The sequence below is a fragment of the Pipra filicauda genome, unplaced genomic scaffold (assembly GCF_003945595.2).
Source record: "Pipra filicauda isolate LSUMZ 115617 unplaced genomic scaffold, ASM394559v2 scaffold55_size4083901_pilon, whole genome shotgun sequence".
NCBI lineage: Eukaryota > Metazoa > Chordata > Aves > Passeriformes > Pipridae > Pipra > Pipra filicauda.
In genome coordinates, this window is record NW_024104709.1 from 1,657,603 (window position 1) to 1,677,323 (window position 19,721).

The 19,721-nt window shown below is 37.8% G+C and overlaps 1 protein-coding gene across 5 annotated transcripts in view; it reads left to right on the forward strand.

Annotated features, from left to right (window-relative positions):
- Window positions 1-16,426, forward strand: part of PHACTR2 (phosphatase and actin regulator 2) — a 138,846-nt gene extending 122,420 nt beyond the window's left edge. For all 5 annotated transcript variants that reach the window (XM_027751473.2, XM_027751476.2, XM_027751475.2 and 2 more), the window contains 4 exons: window positions 3,672-3,733; window positions 4,733-4,870; window positions 7,190-7,266; window positions 10,896-16,426. In XM_027751473.2, coding sequence (XP_027607274.2) covers window positions 3,672-3,733; window positions 4,733-4,870; window positions 7,190-7,266; window positions 10,896-10,911 — 293 coding nt within the window. In that variant the 3' untranslated portion in view covers window positions 10,912-16,426. The remainder of the gene's footprint in view (window positions 1-3,671; window positions 3,734-4,732; window positions 4,871-7,189; window positions 7,267-10,895) is intronic.
- Window positions 16,427-19,721: the final 3,295 nt, after the last annotated feature.

Here is a 19,721-nt window from a genome sequence, read left to right on the forward strand (position 1 = left end):
AAGAAACTTTCTAGTCTTCTAAGAATTTCAGATTAAGATAACTGTATTTTTTCCCTGTATTGGTAAAGGACAGTGAACTTCATGTACAGTGCACCTGCATGCCTGCCAGTAATGGCTTTGTAGAAGACAGGGTTTGGCTTTATAGAAAACTGGCTTTAGCTGTCAGTGCTAGTTAAGGAATATTAATGTAAAATCAGGAAAGAGAAAGAAACCACTTTGTGTGTTTCAGAGCACTGTGAGGAGCAAGTGCTTTGTTTGTCTTTTCTTTCTCTTTCCCTAGCAAGCCACAGAGAAGTCTAAACATAGCTAATCCCATAGGGACACAATGGAAAGTTCAGTACTCCAGGAGTACTTTCTGGTCAAGAACAGAACAGTCCTCGGGCAGGAAAAATTCTCTTTTCTCTTTTCCCCTACTGCTGCAAAACAAATGTCTCAAAGAACAGAAGGTGACCAAATTTAATATGGCAAAAGTTGCAGGAGCAATAAGGTATAGATGCCAGGGAGGCTGCTGGTTTGACTTTGGAGAGTGGATTGTTTAACTTGACGGCCACAATAAGTGATGATAAACAAAATTGTTTCAGTTAGGATTCAGAACCCAGTTTGACCTCTTAGGAGGTGCAGGCAGGGAAGGAGGGAAGCCATAGTTTTGCTGGGATCTAACCAGAGACTTCTGGAAGCAAAGGGCGCTTGCTAGGCTGGTCCTTTGCCAATAAGGCAGCAGCGGGACATCTGAGGAGGGGACTTGCAGCTGGGAATGCTGTGTTTATATTTTCTTTCTCCACGCTACACAGATTAGATCTGCTTTTAAGGTGGAAAGCAGAAGTGTGTTTCTGTGCATTAATGTGTTCCTGCTTGGGCAAGTGAGTCACCTGCAGCCAGATCTTGGCCCTCTGGCTGGAATTTTCCACAATACCTGAAGGAACCAGGAGCACTAGACCCATTATTTTTAGCATCACATATCTTCTTAACTCATTACAGCAACTTTCAAAACTTTTACCTTAAAAGACCGAAAATACACTGTAGATTTTACTGTTTGAAGGAATTTGTATCCAGGCAGTGTTTCTGTAGCACCAGGCTTAAAGCAACGCTCTGCCCAGCAGGCCAGAGGTGGGAAATTGGTGCTTTAGGCATGAGTCAGTGCCAGAGACAGAGGCCTGTTTGCCAAACAACAGATTCAGTAGATTAGCAGCAACCACCAGATTTCAGTCCATTTCCTTTAGCTCTTGAGTTTTATTCCTAGAAGTAAACCAACTTGAATGTATAAAATACATCCTGTCCCCGGACCTCTCACACAGAAGACTATCTGTTCCCCATGGGTTTGATCCTTCCTGCTTTGCATCAGGAGTGAAGGAAGGGCCTAATGCCTCCTGCTGGTATTGTCCTCCAGAAGATGGGCTGCCAGCTCTCTTCGACAGCCTGTTCCAGGACCTGCCTGGACCTCTGCCCAGCAGCTATAATGACGGCCTTGCATGTTGCCTATTTTTGGGTATTTTCCCTTGTTCAGTTGTCCCTTTGTGCAGTCATCTGGTACCCACAGGGAGGTAGCTTTACAGCTTGGGATAGGCAGCTAACCTTCAACCTTCCTAAATGTCCAGACTAACTCTTTTACGGTATTGTATCCTCCCTCAAAATATAGAAAAACAGTATTTCAGGTGACCATGCTGTTGGTAGTTCCTTAAGGTATGCATTAAGCAGTCTGAGCCCCTATTTCTTACGTGAAGCATCTTGTTGCTGCTTCTTAGGAGACACTGGTTTAGATAGCAAAGAAATGTCAAGATATGAATAATGCACAATTTATTTTATGAATTAAGTTAAGGAAAGGACAGTACAGTGATGTGTATATTCAGCTGCTTTTTTTTTTTGCTATTTCTGCTACTGGAGAGTTTCCAAGGTAGACCATTCATGAAGGGACAAAATTTTTTATGTCAGATGATTCCCAGGTGAATGGAACCCCAAATTAATAGTTTGTGTTTAATTACCTCAGCTACAATGTCTACTGATTGCAAAGACAGGATGTTTAAACAAAAGCCTGCAGATGATTTATCTGTCCTAAAACAGCTAGAGAGCTTTCGATTTTTTTTTTTAGGTGAGGATTTTATGAAAAGAGTTCTCATTTAGAGTCCAAAGTCCTTAAATACACCCAATTTGTTTATTGATAGATATATTAATTAAAAAATTTAAATGTAGATTAATCTATAACTCTTCATACTTCAGTTTTAGTCCATTTACAGTTCCTCTATGGAAGCAGGCCATCAATTTCTTTTCCATTTAAGAGAAAAGCCATAAATTACATCCACGTTTCAGTATCTCAGTAAAATCACCACCAATATGAGATCCAGCCTAATCCTGGCAGCAAGACTGTGAGATTGCATCTTGCTCTTGGAAACCTGGGGTTGGTGTTGGATGCTTCTCACAGAGCAGATCTTGGGCTGGCGTTGCCTTTTTCCTACTGTATCTTTCTTCTTTTTCATTTTAATAATTTGTCCTGTTCTCCTTTCCCTTGTATTTTTCTTCTATGAAAGCCTTTGAGTTAGCAAAGGAAATCTGCAAGTACCACAAGGTATCCTGTTGTAGCATTGCCTCCAGTGTGTAAGTCATGATACACAAACTCTTCTGTAGCTACGTTACCTATACTAACATAGCAAGCTGGACATAGGAAACAGGGCAAATATGACTATACTAGGATTTAAAACTGCCTTTTCATCTATACAGGTTGGCTGTATCCACAGCAAATTAATTCCTTTAAATTTATAGTTACCCTTGAACTATAATGTGGTGTCCGTAATCCTAAACCGTGAATAAAACAGGATCAAAATTTTATGGATATCTCTAGATAGGATATTTCAGAATATAACCATCAGAGGTGGACTGAAAGGGCAAATAATATTCTGCAAACTGTACATCAATCTAGAAACATGCTAAGCCCATATGAACATGTCTTTGTAAGTGTGCTTTTCACTGTCAATCAAGAAATCAAGTTTGGTTAGCACAGAAATTTGTTAAAACCACATTTTAGTCACATGCCCAAATACATTCCAAAAATGCATGTGTATATTTGTGCTGAACTCATTTATCTGGTATAGCCAGTGGCCCTTAACCAAGAGGGCTGAATCTTATGCCCCCCTTATAAAACCAGAAAAAAAATATAAGTAATAAAACCAATTTGCACTAACAAATGACAGTGAAACAAATCTCATTGATTCATTGTGTCCTGTAGCAGTAGAAGATGCTTGTCTGATTTAAATACTCAGAGCAAACTTTTTTCTTGACACTTATGAATAACTAGACTCTCACTCTAAAGTCAAGAGATGGCATGTTGGAAGTAAAAGCAACAGTGAGTTTTTTGTTAAAATAATTAACTGAAACATTAGGCAGCTCTTTCAGGGTACTTGCTTGCTGATGCACAGAAAGGAAATGACAGGCACCTCCTCTTTGCTGTGCTCGTGACCCACAGTTGACTTGAGATGTCTACAGAATCAGGGGAAATGCGGATAGGGAAAAGAATGAGAGCAAACAAAAGCCAAAAAGCAGACAACACATGCAGCACCATCCAGAAATATGAGGAAATGTGAGCCAGGACTTAAAGTTCTGAAGCTTTCAACCAACAGATATACATTATGTGCAGTTATAATACTTAAATATTCACTCCTTTTTATCTCTTCTGAAAACAGAGAAGAATGAAGAAGAGGAACAGGAAGCCAAAAGAGAAATAAAACGTAGACTCAGTAGAAAGGTGATGATGTGTTTTTTGTATTGTGTATTTGTGAAAATAGAATTATGTTTTATAAGAGTCTAAAAATCATTGTGTAGACATTACTTCAGATGTCCATCAGTCATGTCCCCAGATTAGAAATCTGCTTAAAAAGCAGTACAAGCCAAATCTATCTTGGGGGAAACTCCATCCTGTCCAGTTTCCCACACCTGGAAAAGCATACAGAGTCTGGCCATGCTTAATATTTGTCTGTGTAAGCAGGGGAGATAAGTGACACGTTTCCTCTGTGAGCTGTCACATATGTTGGAGGGCAGCCACACCTGTAGATCTTAGAGCAGTGAAGGGGGCAGCAAAGCAATGCAAGCCCTACAAAATCCCTTCACCGATCTTCTAACCACATTGGTGGTCCTAGCTTCTGCAGGTGGGATCATGCTCATTGTCCCTGGAAATGGAGCAGTTATGGGTCTGCTGTTCTGGGACAGGATGTGGGGAGTTTTCATAAGTATCTCTAGTCTGCTCTTCTCTGCAAAAATACAGTTTCCTTAATATGATCATCCTTAGTTAATTAAAGTGAATATTGTTTGAGGTGAGTGAAACAATTTGGCATCATAATGACCCCCAGATGGTCAAACCCAATTTTTTTAGTTAGGCAGGTAGTTCCAAATCCTGCTTATTTCAGTATTACAGTTTAACACAGCAAACTGTATAATCATTGATGCAAATGGCCTAGTGGAGTAAATGCTGTGACAGTTGCAAAGTCACAATTAATATTTCAGGGATAACTGTCATGATTCCCTGTGACCTGTCTGACAAAGACTATTTTTATAATTGAAAAAATTAGGTTGTGCTGCCTCCCCATTCCTGTGCAGCACTCCCGGGATGGTGCTTTTTATAGACACCTGAAAGTGACCCTATTTAGAAATACCATTAAAGTTCTCTTGAGATTACATCATACCCTCGGATTTTATTTTACTTTATTTCATCTTATTAAGTGTATTACTTTCTGCCTCCTGCTTACAGCTCAGTCTGAGGCCTACAGTGGCTGAACTTCAAGCAAGAAGAATCCTTCGATTTAACGAGTATGTGGAAGTCACGGATTCTCCGGATTATGACCGTCGTGCTGACAAGCCTTGGGCCAGGTTAACTCCTGCAGACAAGGCAAGGGACAAATGTAGATTATAAGAAAATGCTTGCATCTGTTATTTTTGTGGAGCTTTCCTCTGGTTTACATTCTCTTGATGCCAGCATCACAAATGACATCTGCTGGAGACAGCGAGATTGTCATGGTACTATTGCTTGCAGATAAGAAAACCTACTCAAGTGCCCACTAAGAGCATATTTGCCACCTCTGTTATGACAGTTCAGCCCAGAATTTCTAATCTTTTTTCCTAATTTTTCTAATTTTTAAATCCTTGCAAAGCCAGATAAATGCTTAGCAAAGGTGGCCCTGACCTGTGGAATTCAGGCAAATTCTGCCACTGAGAGTTACTTTTGCAACTCATTTGAGTGCAAAAAGGTAGAAACTGCTTTATCCTCCTCAGGGATCTTGGTCACAACAACCAGTGCAGGAGCTGACTGTGTGCATGCAGTGCAGCTTCATGGGAAATTTGCCCCTAAAACGTACAGCTTATAGTTCCTCTACCTAACTACAAATGATGAGACAAAAGATTCTGTGACTCTCATTTGAAAAAGAGATCAAAGATTACCATAAAATACTCTTCCATTTCCATCCTATACCACTTAATAGGAAAGGAACTTAAAAAGGAAAGCTGTAGGATTTAGGTAGCAAATGGCCCTTTTAGCAGTGGATCTGAACCTACTTTTATGGAAGTCCGATGACATGTGCTTGACATGAAAAGCGATATGTGCAAGCACTCACTGTCTTTTAGCTCAACATGGTGAAGCACTAATTTTATTTCAGCTTGCATTTTTTAATATTAATATTAAAAAACTGCCAGCTCATCTTACAATCAAATGAGAATCTCATATCAAGTCAAGGTGGAGACATTAAAAATGTAGCCAGAAGTGTTTGTATGTGTTGTTTCTGGGAGGTGCTGAGCACTGTCTAATCCTCACATAGTGTGTGGGACATTAAAGCACCCAGCTCCTCCACTTTGACCTGAGTCCAGCCAGGGTACACTGAACTATTAAAACCAATGGAGTTTTCTACCTACTTCAGTATAGCAGTTTTTAATTTCAATTAACTTTGTAATGAACAGGTGCCCAGGGCTGGTTCTGTGAGCCCCATGTTTGTTGGCCTTAGCAGAAAGGCATACCCAGGGTTGCCTGGAAACTCCCTCACTCGTTTTTTTTCCCAGGGAAGTCATTCTTCTAATTCCAGTGGGAGCAGAAAATTGTACTGTAACTATATTAAGGAGCTGGAGCTCTAGTGTCTTTGCTGCTGATTTGGTGCTCAGAAATTGCTGCCCCTTTCCTAGCTATAACAGCAGTTTCATGTAAGCATGCTGTTGTGGCTAAACAGAACCATCCCCTGCTTAAAATGAAGTTTCTCATTTATGAGACTGCAGTCTGGTGATGCTATAATTCTATCATGCTGCTTGCCTGTTCTGCATTGAAAAGATACACACCAGATGACATTTCTTTAGGGCTTAATGAACTGATACTGTCTTTATTTAAAATAGTGAAAGAAAAGAGTAAGAATAATCTGCCATTTCCTTTCACAGTAAAGGTAGGAAGGCATGTGGCATAGAAATAAAACCCCTTGTAGTATATTAGAATATTTCAGAAATTATATTTATTACTTGATGAAGTAAATTGCTTATCAGTCTCTTAACATAAGCAACAAAGCATTTACAAATGCACTGAATTTTTGCTGTTCCTCAGTATCTGCCAACTGAAAACATAAGCCTGAAATGTCCAAATATTTCATGTCACTTTACATAAAACTAATCAAACTAAATGACTAATTCCACTTTAAAAAAATTGCTGTTCATCTTGCATTCCTGAAGACCTGTCTACAGTGGGGTAGACAGGTAGACCTTGTCTACAGAGACAAGGCCCCTGCTGTGTGCACAGTGCCTGTGCAGGTGGAGTGACTCACCAGCTCCTCAGGGGCTGTGCCTGGAGATACATCCCCCTCCTGGCTGCATATTCATCAAGTGATTGCAAAGTAACCCAATCCCTTGCTCATTTTTGTCTGTAGGAAGTGCTGTATTTCGTATTTCAGTGGGGGCTTGGTTCACCCGTTGAAGTAGATTTGGTGTTTCTTTGTTTATTGTTGGTGCTTGATGCTTTGGGTTTCTCTGTAATGTAAGACTGCTTCAAACAGCTGTAATTGAAAAAAGTAATTCATGTTGATGATCAGAAATGTGTGAGAACTGTGGATTATAGTAAGGGAGACTTGAAATAGGAGCTGTAAGGAAAGTGCAAAAGGTTTCTTTCATATTCATTACTTTCCTTAAAATTCATATTTCATATTCATATTTCAAATTAATATTCAAATTTCATATTTATTAGGCAGCAATACGGAAAGAACTGAATGAATTTAAAAGCACAGAAATGGAAGTACACGAGGAAAGTCGGCAATTTACCAGGTGGGTGAATCCCTCTTCTTGCATAAGTGTGAGACATGGGCCTGACAGCAACCCTCTGCCTTTCTGCAAGTCCTCTGCAGTTGTGTCATGATTTGTATGGATTCCTACCATGAGTCCCCTTGAATTTCATCAGTGATTCTGTTAGAATTCCCAGTGATTCTGTTAGAATTCCCAGTGTTGTTGATGCCACCTCTAGTTGGTACAGCAGTGAAGGTGACTGCAATGGATTGGTTGCACAGAAAAAGATTGTTTGGGGCATCTAAAAAATAGTCCTTTGAAAGAACTCGGTGGTTCTCACAGATAAAGTTAGTAGTCCTCAAGCGCACAAAAATAAAGGGATTTCCTTCTCTGGCAGCACTCCCTTGCTCATGAAAGTATACACTTTTGTAGATGCATTTGCTAAGTGAAAACTAGATGATGTGTTGAACTTCAGAAAAGCTTGCCAGTCTTTTGGCAAGCTTTCTAAGGGTCACCTAGGTGCCTGGCAGCAGTTTCTGGGGAACAAGATAGATTCCCTTTTTGCCACTTCTTATCTGTTAATCTGGATTTGTTTTGTTCTCTGCTTTGGATAACACCAAATTGTTGTCTGAAGCATTATTGTTTCCAAGAGCTCTGAAGTGTCCATAGTTTTTAGCAGGCCTTAAAATTTGGCAGTTATTCCTAGGGGGAGGGAGACATTTCCTGTCATCCCCGTGGCATGTGTTCATGCTTCTTGGAAGTTACAAAGGCTGAAAACGGAGACCAGCAAGCAAAACCTGATGTTAGGATCAGCCAATGTTGCGTACACAGTATTATTGTCTTTGCTTCTACAGAGAATTAAGTCAAATAAAAATAATTGCCTAAAACTTCATCCTTTCTGTTTCCTGTTACTGTTTCAACCAAACTCAGGATCCAAGCTAGGGATCCTAGTGTGAACCTTCTAATTTAAGAGTGTGTAACAGGAGAATTCAAAATGGGATATGGATGTTTCATGCCTCTTCTGCTTCATTGCCTGATTTCACAACTTCAGTGATTCCTTTCTCACCAAAACATGGATATTTTTTTTAATAATAATGTAAAGTTACTTCTGTGTAGATACAACATGAACAAATTCATTTTCAGAAAATCAAACCAGTTTCACAGGCAGCAAACCCAAGCCAGGAGATTAACCAGGAGGTAAGGTTTTAATTTAGTGTCACATTCTGACAATTAGAAAATGTTCTTTTCAAACACGGAGATGTATATCTTCATTTGGCTTCTGATGTAATTGTCTCTTCAGCTACTAGGTAGTGTATCTTTTTCAGAATATATAAAAATACCGCTTTTTAAAAAAAGGACATCCCAAGGTAGAGAATAAAAATAGCAGGTATAGAAACCAACTCCCTGCTTACATTGTTGTGTTTCCTGAGTTGCACTGCAATATCGAAGCATAAGTAACAGATAGGCATGAGTCATACAAAAATAATCGGATATTTTTTCATGAGGTTCGAAAACAGTTGAGACTTATTACAATTGGATTTTTGAAAGCTGAACCAGGAATCCAGTGGAGTGACAAACCAGTTAAAAAGTGAATTATTTTTTTTCGAAGAGGGCCTTGGAAAATGGAGCAAAAAATAGGCACAGCCAAATAATGGTAAATACAGGCAATGGTTCCATAGGGTCCCGAAAGAATTTCAACATGAGAGAAATCAGGTTCTCTGTTCCCTCTCGACCCTCTTTTGTTTCACTGATCATTTTGTGGAGTCACTGCACGGAAGTCAGAAGAGTAACACTAGAAAAAGCTAATTAAGAGCAAAATAAGGTGCAGATGTTTTAAGTCAATTGCAATTTTGAAAATAAAAAGAGATCCCATTTCCTCTGGGACCTCTCATTAAAAATTATGTAGTTTCTGCTACATTTGGATTGATAAAAAAAAAAGTGATTTAAGAAAACCATAGACAGAAGCCTCTAGCTAGAGAGATTGATTCTTTCCAAGGAGATCACTGAAATAATGCAAACCAAAAGGCAAGTGCATTGGCAGCTGGTTAACAAAGCCTTATTCATAAAGTTCTGTGATAGAATGAGACAACGAAGCTGCTTACTAAACAAAAAATAGTTTATAGGATATGGTTTCCTATATTATTACAGATTAAATATAAGATGCTTTAATATTCTAATCAGTACTACAACATATTTGAATTGTTAAAATTTTATTTTAAACATGGAAAATTAAAATTGTTCATCATTTACAGCAATGACTGTCAGTTTAACTGTTTTTCTACTCCTAGTAATTTAGACTGATTCTTTCTGTTATTTCATGAGAGAATCCAAGAAACCAAGTTTCTAAAAATAGAGAAATACATAGAAGTTTGGAAAGAGGATATTAGTTAATAAAGTGTTTCTAATGGAAATGCTATATATAGTCCACTATATCGTTCAACACAAATACAAAAACCCTATGTCTTTATTGCAGTCCACTGTACCTTCACTTAGCAGATGAGCTGCATACTTGTGAATGTCAGCTTTTGTGTACACCTCCTTTATTTGAGAAATGCATCCCTTTATTGTACTGAATCAGCTTGTAATGTGGGGTAATGTGTGGCTTGTTTTCTTTTCTCTGGAACTGTTAAGAGAAAATGTGTCAAACAAAAACTTAGGTAATTCCATTGTATTACGTGCATCATTACCTGTGCCTTTTTTCAAGCTGTTGCATATTTTACTACTTCATGGACAGATGCATTTTATAAGCCATTTAAAGAGATATTTATGGCTGGTGATAGATACATTGAGAATCTGATACTGGTGTCCTTCTTACCCTTTTGCTTGGATTCATTACATTTAAGATGAGTTAGAATTTCAATTGCTGTAGGTTCCTAACATTGTAGAAAAGGTTGGTGACACCTTTTGGAGCAATCCATCTCTCTAGCCATCATATAGGCAATCTGGAGCAATGTACATGCTCTACCTAAAAGCCTAAAAAACAGTGAGATATATTTGGGCCTTCATGTGCCTCAGCTGATAATAGGAAGAAAGCATCTGCAGTGCTATAAAAGTTGTTGCTTACTTTAAAAAAAAGCAACCTTTTTTTAGCATCACTTTGCACAAGGATTAAAACCCAGAAATTTAAGTCTTATAGTTTATCAAAGCTTTTCCCATAGTAGCTACTGTCATCCAAATAGTGGATGCAATTATGGCTAAATCTATACTGGCAAACAAAACAGACTGGACACTGTTCTCTGGCCCTGAGGCAGGCTTGGCATAGCTTGCATTCATACAATTAACCTATCCCTCTCACCCCAAAACAGGGCGATGTCCCCCCATACCCAGCTTGCCTGTTGTCCTGGGCTGATGCCAAACACGCCCAGGCAGTACCTGAAAGAGCTGGTTGACCCAAGCCAAACCATGCCAGGGACCACAGTGACAGGTTAATGGTATGGACAGACAGTGATACACCAGTGCTTGAGCCACACCGAATCCCTGTTTGGTTTTATAAGTAGAGAGAGATGGACAGCGAGTGATAATAGGTGTGCCTCTAAACCCACATAGACCAGGAAAATCAGGAGTAATTCTGTTTGGGCCAAAAAAGTAAACAGCTATGAGAGAAGGATGAGGATCAGGTTCATTTTCAGTTGAAATAATATAATTCTAAGTTTTTTAATTTATCTTTTCAGGTTTCATCGTCCATAACAGTTTGACCACATCCCATATTTCATGTAACAGTTTTCTTTTGGGAAATCATTGCATCCTGAAGACCTGAGATTGCACTGGAACTTAAGTATGAGTGTGTGCTACAGTTTACCCTCACGTTAATGAAGAAAGTGGCCCTCGTCTTTATCAATGGACAAATGATTTGTCTAGGAGGAGAACTCACGTGAAGCATTTGTCCGTGTTCAGACAGACCACAGTCTGTGGCTACCCCACACAGACGAGTTGGTGGACTTCTTCATCAGAGCTCCACAAGTCAGGAAGTGCTGAAGACAATCGCTTGAGAGCCTGCTACCAGGAACTATCAGATTTCATAGGGTTGTGACTGAGGGTAACTGCGAGGGAGGGGGTGTGTGAAAAGGACTGAGAGCTGGGGGAAGAGAGTCTTCGCTTGTCAGTCCACAGAGAAAAGTGGAATGGATGGAACTGCCTAATGATGCACAGTGGGAAGAATTATTTAAAGGAAAAAAAAAAGAGTGTGTGAGCAACTGTGCGTGTTTATTTGGTTTTTTTTAATGGCTACAGCCTGTCTTAAAAAGACAGCAAGCCATAAGTCCTCATGTTATCACTACTTTAGTGAAGAACTGTCATTTTCTTTGGTGCCAGTAAATACAGTTGCCAGAAATTAACTCATCTGTCTTTTTTAAAATCCCAATGTGCATGCTTCAGGAAAATACATTGAACATTCATACAGAACAAGCCACATATTTTTTGGTTTTTAATGTTAACATACTCTGGATCCTCAGAAAGACATAAAGAGGATTTGAAGTTTGATAACGTTCAATGAAATGCTTCATGTTTAGAAACACTCCCTGCTGTCTGTCACTTGCCATTCAAACCAGAGGGATCATTATCTTTCTCATTATGGCAGGCAGTGGTGACTTCGACATCATGCCAGTGTGAATCCAAAAGTAGAATAAAATTAGGCACAGAAGTCTTTGCTAGTATGCTTGAGGAGTGATTACTAATGTGACTTTTTCCATTTAAGGACTCTTGCATTGCTTTGAGGAAGAACTCCCAGATGATCAGTATGTCTTCAGCCAGTGGTCCTGTAAAAGTGAAGGAAAATCCTTGGAGTGTCTGCAGCCTGCTTTTGTTCAGTGTGAAGAATGCTTCTTAGATTTGTAATTTTTTATACTATCTTGAAATAGTATATGTGAATACAGTACTATTAAAATTAAGTGGTATGGAGTGTGAAAGGCAATACATGATTTTTCTAAGTTGGCCCAAAGGCCCATTAAAAAGCCCGTGGCATTGTTTACACTAAGAAATTTTCTGTCTTATATTAGCACTTATTTATCCTTTGATTAATGTACACAACATTTGGGGGGTGGGTCTGGAATTCACATATGCATACTTTTAATGCAGTATTACAGTATATTTGCTATTTATCCTTTCTAATGTGTGTACATATTACAATTTATTTTTGTCTTTTATGCGCCCTGTTCAGTTTTTAATTATGAAGTGTAAGTATTTCCTTTTCTGGCAATAAAAGATCTGTGTAGATGTGATTTTTACCTCAGTAAATCTGCAATAGATTCTTGTGGAATGTTTTTAGTTTATAAAATTGAAGGTTGTTGTTTTAGATGTCAGCCTAAAGGCAGAAAGGCGATTTGGTGGCTAAAATTAGATATCCCTCTTCAGTGCTATTTACAACAAGACCAGGTTTGCATAAATGGGGTGGATTATTTTAGGAAAGAGCACTTCTAATAACAGGAGAGTGCATTCCAACAGCCGTCACTCTATTATTTTTAAAGAGATTGGTAAACCATTTTTAAAGAAGATTTTTATGATGTTAGGATCCCTTACATTTTAGTAAAAACTCTAATGAGGTACAAGGCCCAAAATATCAATAACGAAATAAAATAACCATCTACATGCTTGTAGCAAAGAAAAGCAAGCAGCACCTTCCTTTTTTAATGGAATCAATAAGAGCCATTAGGATTCCATTTGCAGAAAACAGTTTAGCTTCTGGGAGGCCCATCATTTTAAAAATATAGAAACACTACTTTGACATCAAGGAAGCAGTGAAAATGTATTCTTTGGCACTAAATCATGCAGGAATTATCAAGCCATTAGAGTTAAGGTTTGTCAGCAATTCTGGTACAATGCTAATTTTTATTTTTAGAATTTGATGAGTAAACTTAAAACTTACACTAGAAGAGTTCTGCTTAAACTTTTTTTTTTTTTTGCTGATGTTGCCAAATTTAGAAATGTGTGTCCAAAATCATATAAAGGTCTACTATGTTGACTTTGAAGTATAAAGCACAGTATTTCACTTCAAAGGAAACAAGTGAAGCAATTAAACAGACCTCAGTGTTGCCTTAATCCCATCAAAACACTTGAAAGCAGCCAAGATACTAAAGGCAGAAGGATAGCTGTTGCACAGGCAGAATAACTTGGACAAAGGTAAGGTAAGACTATATATACTTTATATAAGACAGTAGCTCCTCTCACGTGCCAGGGTACGTATGGGTTACACAAGCAAAGTAAAAGTTGTTAAACTCTTAGGACGAAGTTAAATACTTGACTTTGCAAGAACATATTCCTCTATTCTAGGCCTGGAGCATGGATGGAAAGTTATGTGCTGCCTTTTCATTTTAATAGTTAAAATGCAAAGGTGAGGATACAACTTCTAGCTCAGACTTCTTCAAGCTGCAATATGTCATAAGAAATGAGGATACTTAGGTGAGGTATCATTTAGGCTTTTCCTATCCTCCTTCTGGGGTTGGAGGTTTTTTTAAAGTGTTCACTACAAGCCATTGCTAGAGGCAGAACACTAGCCTCGATGGAGATGCTGAGTTAATTTTTAATTTCTTTTTATTTTTTATGACAATCAGATGCATTCTTTGACCCACAATTCAGCAAACTAATTAAGTAAATTTATGTAACTGGACAAAAGGATTTGCCTTTATTGAAACTTATGTAAAAATGTAGTATGCTTGCAGAATTAGAACTATAAACTATCCATTTTGTATTATACCCACACACAGACATAGAATTGTATATACTATTTTTATATTCTAAAGATCAACTGGCAGAAAAACAACAGTTGGAAAGTGTTATCCATGCAATAAAAAATAATGAGAATTTGGTATGTCACTATGCGAAGTGAAGCAAGTTTGCTTTACCTTATTGAGCTGCCTGAAGTCTGTTTCTGCTGCATCTCCTAGCCCTCCATATTGATGATTTGAAATGTCTTCGAGTTGCATCAACAGCCCATTGGAAATAATATGCTGTATACTTGTCTATGGGGCCGCATGCCTGTTAGAAGATAAAAATCAGGATAAGTCCTGAGAAATTAATAAGTGAGTAGTCCTTGAGGAAAAAAATAAAAATATGCTGAAAAGGCAAAACAAAAGTAACACTTTCCATGTGACACATAGTACAGTCCAGCTGGCTAATAGGGAGCAGTATATTAATTTTTATCAAACTGGACAAATAATTTAAATGTCATCCACAACATATGACAAACCTTACACATATTATACCTAATGTTCCACAGAGTCATATATGAACTCAGATGTCTACAGCCATACAAAGAGAAAATTAGTAGCATGAAGTAGTGGTTTCTGAAATTACCTCATATATCATGTTTATCAGTAGAATCATGCATCACACCATGTTGCTGTGGGTGCAAAAGAATGGATGCTTAATCAAATCCTAATTTCTTCTTCACATAAAAAATGTAAATGATTCTACAATGTCTCTTGTCTCTCTCAGGTAATACATATTAGTCTTTTTAGCTGAAATACAGTCTATATGAATTTTCTCAAATTGTAATATATATGTTGACTCAACAAGTGCAAAAAAAAAAATTAAACTGAATGCTAATGATTACTTAAGCTAAATACCATTTCAGCTGGTGATTTGAAACATGTTAGGACCAGGAGCACCATCTCTTCAAAATCACTGAAAGTATTTGCAGCCATTTGTAGGTCTACAAGACTGCATTTATTTGTTGAGTTTATCATTTACCTACAGTTGTCCATGTCCCTTGCTGTGGTGGCCTTTCCTGACCTCTGATGTGGTGTGGGGCAGGGCATACCCACCACCTGCTCTGGCCACACTAAGTACCTCTTAGAGAAGCACCATAGCCTCGGTGTTGATATGTAAAAACCTTATCAGGTGACCACTTCTTATTTTTTACCTTGAAAATGAAATGAAAGCTGTGAAACAAAGGCATTAAAGCACCCCTGATATTAAGAAATTAGACCATTAGACCACTCCTTCCAGGTGAGATTAGTGCTTTGTTTCCTGTAGAAATGCTTCAAACTCAGAGCTGTAACAAGTACTACTACAACTACATCAGAGAATTTGTTTCAAAACAGCAGTCAATTAACCTGACTATAAATTTAATCTGAGCCCTAATTTTGTATCATCATAAAGTGGGAGGAAGATCCAGCCAGCACAGACTAAAAATGTCTAATCTAGTCTGGCAGCCTGGGAATCAGCTGAAATCCCTTCAACGGCTGCAGCCGGCAGGGGTTGGAGCCAGGGTAGGAAGAGCCACACTGTCACCTGGCTACCTAGCAGGACAGGTCTGTGTGAGCACTGCTGGCATACTAAGCAGGGACTAGACTATCCACCCATGTCTTAATGTCTGTTAATGCTTTAATGATAAAGCAAACCAAGCTAAAAGCCTACGTTTGCATGAAACTGTCAGGCACACCTGAACTGCATCTTTTAATGCTTTCACATCATCTCTTTTTGGTAATTTCTTAAGGAGTTAAGACCTGTGCCACTGCTGCAAACTAAAATAAAAACATACTCAGGGTGAAAAAAAAGGATAGACTTGCCTCCTGCCTTTACAGGCCACATTTAGTTCCATTATTGTTTCTATCCGTATTCTTACTGTACAAAGCTCAGTGCAATGCTCACTGCTGGGACCTAGATTTTAATAGAAAAAGTGATTCTGGAAGCTTTTATTAGGTTGATGCAAAAATATTTTGAGGATCAAATTTAAAAAAAAAAAGAAAAAAAGTAAATTCTCCAGAATAGCTTAAAGCTTCTATTTAACAGAAATCTGGAAAAAAACCCCCACCAAAACTCATGGAAGTATATGTATAGAGAGAAAGGGAGAAAAAGGAGTGAAATGAACATATTTTGCTGTAATGTTTCTATTTATTAACTTTAATAATTAATAAGTTCTTGTTTCACTTTGTCAGTTCCCACCTTGTTTCAGGTTTTTAATGGCAATAGAGCTCATATGAACTAGATACAGCATATCACCAATATTTTCTAGGAGGTAAATATTGCATTGGATAGAACTGAAGAAAGTAATGGTATTCCCTGTATCTCCTTGTTCAATCATTAATTCTTTATATTAAAAAAGTCTTTCAATGCTATGTCAAATTCAACAATATTTGAACATTGTTATGATATAGTAAAATGTTGCTGAACAAATCTTCTCTTCTTTCACTACTTTGTGTGGTGGTATACTGATTTGTAAACTTGCATAAATTTTGGAATTAAAGAAATACTGTGTTTTGGATTATTATTTTAGCGGGTGTGATTTCAAACAAAAATATATAAACGACTTGTTTGAATGGGACTGTGTGCGCAGGGTGGGAAGGGTGTGGAGATGGCACGTGCTTAATTGCCTGCAACCATTCAAATAGCTTTTAAGATTTTTATTTTTTTTTCCCTAAAAGAGAAATAGAATTCCATTTACAACCAAACTGTAAATCTGAGAGAGGCACAAGAATGCTGTAGACCACATTGCTGTACGCTCAGGAGCTAATAAATTGCGTCCCTTCCCAGCATTTTACAGAATAGCTCAAACAGTAAATAAAGATGTTATTAGTATGCCATGCTTTGTAGACCCAAATGTACCTTAAACACGGACAACTCAAGAACATGTATGCCTTTGGTAGAGCTGCAATTTGGCAGGGCAAGGTACTATTCAGTAGTAGGAATCGTTGCACACATGCCTCTTCCAATCAAGTCCACATGGACACCTCTGAGAGACGACTCCAGTAAGGAAGGTTGATAACCCCTGCACATCAGTGTTCCAGTAGTGTCTTCGGAGGGTCCGGTAAAACCAGAAGATTCTTATGAGCTGAATATACTGTAAGGCAGCACAATCACCTAAAATGAAATTTTCATGTGAATTCATTGGAATTTTGCAGCATGTAATGGAGAGTATCACCTATTGATATGCACTGGGCCAGTTCTTAGACTTTATTGTTTCTGTTAGTTTGCTTGGAAATAGAAACAAACTATGCTCAAAGTAACTTGCTTGAATTTCATTAAATGTTCCTATTTACAAGTAAACTAAGGCAAACAAAATTCAAGCCTTGGTTCCCCATTGCCTGGCATGCTAGATAGTTACTGGTAACTACACAAAATGTATCTGAAGCATTTTCAGCTTAGAATTCCTGTCTCTTTAAAGTGTACTTTCCACATTTCATTACTTTCAAAACATGTAAAGCTGTGGAGAATCAATACCAATAACTTTTCAGCTTATGGAGGGCATATTTTACATAACAATTGTAAAAAGGATGCATCTACCTATACTTTGGCAACTTGACTCAGTGTGATTGATTATGGTAACTATAAAGAACTGGCTGATCTGATACTGCATTTTACACAGGTGTATTGATATCTGAGAATATAAGTAACTGGAATACTGGAATTATTACAAATTAATGATAGCTGCTTCTTGAGGTTTTATCTGTAATGTAGTGTGTATATATATATATACACTACTATATATATATATATATACACATATATATATATACACATGCACACAAATATATTCCAATATCATCATCTGGAAAATATAAAATACAGAAAATATTTTGCTCTTGAATCTTTAGCATGTACATGGACATATATAAAAGAGTTAAATTGAGAGACCAAATTAAAAACCCCTCTTCATGGAATTGAGATGAAGAAAGGTTCCTAAAATCTTCCTTTGAATTTCCAAGGTCCTTCAAACATATCTGGTAGCTCACTCATGAGTGGTGTATTGTGTAGTGGTGTGTTCAATGAAGTGATACTTGGTATAAAAATAAAGAGTGATAGCTCAGTGGTTCAGAGACCTAATCCATGTTCCCAGTTTCCCAATTTTTTTTTTATCATCAAGAAGTGGTTTTCACTAGTTCAAGTGTCATTGACAGTAGATTTGCAACAGAATTACACCCACTGCACATGGACAAAACTGATCTGCATAGTTGAGGATCAACCTAGTCTGCAGTGTGTCTGCCAATTTTTTAACATTACAAAGTGACTGACAATAACTTTTGTTTTTTAATTACTTTGCAGTAATTTCTGCTTTGCAAGAACTAAGACAAAAATATTATCATAAATTTCCTCACACGGAAGGCAAGTTGATGATCATGTTAAGGATATCCTTCCAGCATATTATTTTTTAAGTGTCTGCCTTGACACACCATTTCAATATTGACCATTCTTCTTCTGCAAGCATAAAAGAAATGGTTAGTAACCTGAGCACTTTTCCCTTTAGTCTCTGTAGATGCTCTTTGCTGAGTTTAAAGTGTGAAGAGTCTCTGCAAAGAAGCCAGTGAGAGAGTACAGTCGGATGGATGACCTTGTAAGGCTTGGATGAAATGAGAAGCTTAAGCAGAGTCTCCAAGAGACTCTCTCATATACATTTCAAATACATGTGATACTAAATTTTGAATTTTGATGTATCATAAATCAGTTGGAAGGAGACGACTCACTCTTAGGTATCAACAAAGGAGGCAATATGATGCTTATTATTGTTAATCCTTAATCTTAAAACTGATTTCCAGATGTATTACTGTTTGTATACATTATCAATCTTCTGTGATATGGGAGGGAGCCTGTTGTTTTATTCTCTATGTGAACATATAATAACATATCCTTCCCCCTAAATGCTTAGAATCTAACCAGGAAATTCAGGGTGGGGATGTGAATGAAAGCAAGACAGAAAACCCTCAGACTTAATGAAACAGGTAAATTTAACTTACACATATAAAACAGCTGATTAGCCACACAGTTGAGAGCAAAAGCTCATTTTTCCCACTTCCAAACTGATACGATGCTTCTAGACCAGATTTGGGGTATATGGAATGACAGTACTGCCATTATTAGATAGGGAGGTCACCAGATTTATGGGACTGTGAAGTGTAATCCTGTCACCAAGTCTATGTACAAGTATTTTGCACTTCTGTGTATGCCAGAGCTATGTCAGGGACCTGGAAGCAATAAGGAGTAATCTAATCTACATCATTACCCCACAGATAAATGCTAAGCACTGTGTTTTCAACAGCTGAGTGATTCTGGTCTTAATTACCCTGTGAAAAGCCAGCTCTGCTATTCTACCTGTCACTGGGTTTACAGTACAGACACACTATAGGAAGGAGTTTCTGCTGTGAGGTGCAGTCCTGAAAAACCTGAAAATTTGCAGCATGCAGTCAAAGGACACCTTTTTGGATCTTGAGTGTCTACTACAACCTTCAGATGGCAACAAGATGCTCACCATGTACTTTTTGCAAGAGGAAACTCTAGCCTTTGCAGTGATAAATCCAGAGCTAATCTGAATCCTCTGAGTACAGGAGTAATTTCAACTGATGGAGCTGATCAGATTAGTTTGTGCACTTCCATAAGAGTGATGTGATGAAACCTGAAGGTAAAGATGCAAGACTTTAGAAAATAACAGCTAGAACAGTGAAAATTTGGGTTCTTTCGGAGCTTTAGTGACACCTACTGAGAGCCAATGAAATCCACTCAAATATGACTGAAGCTAATATTTTAAGGTACACATATGCATATATATTTAGTTGTATACATATACACAC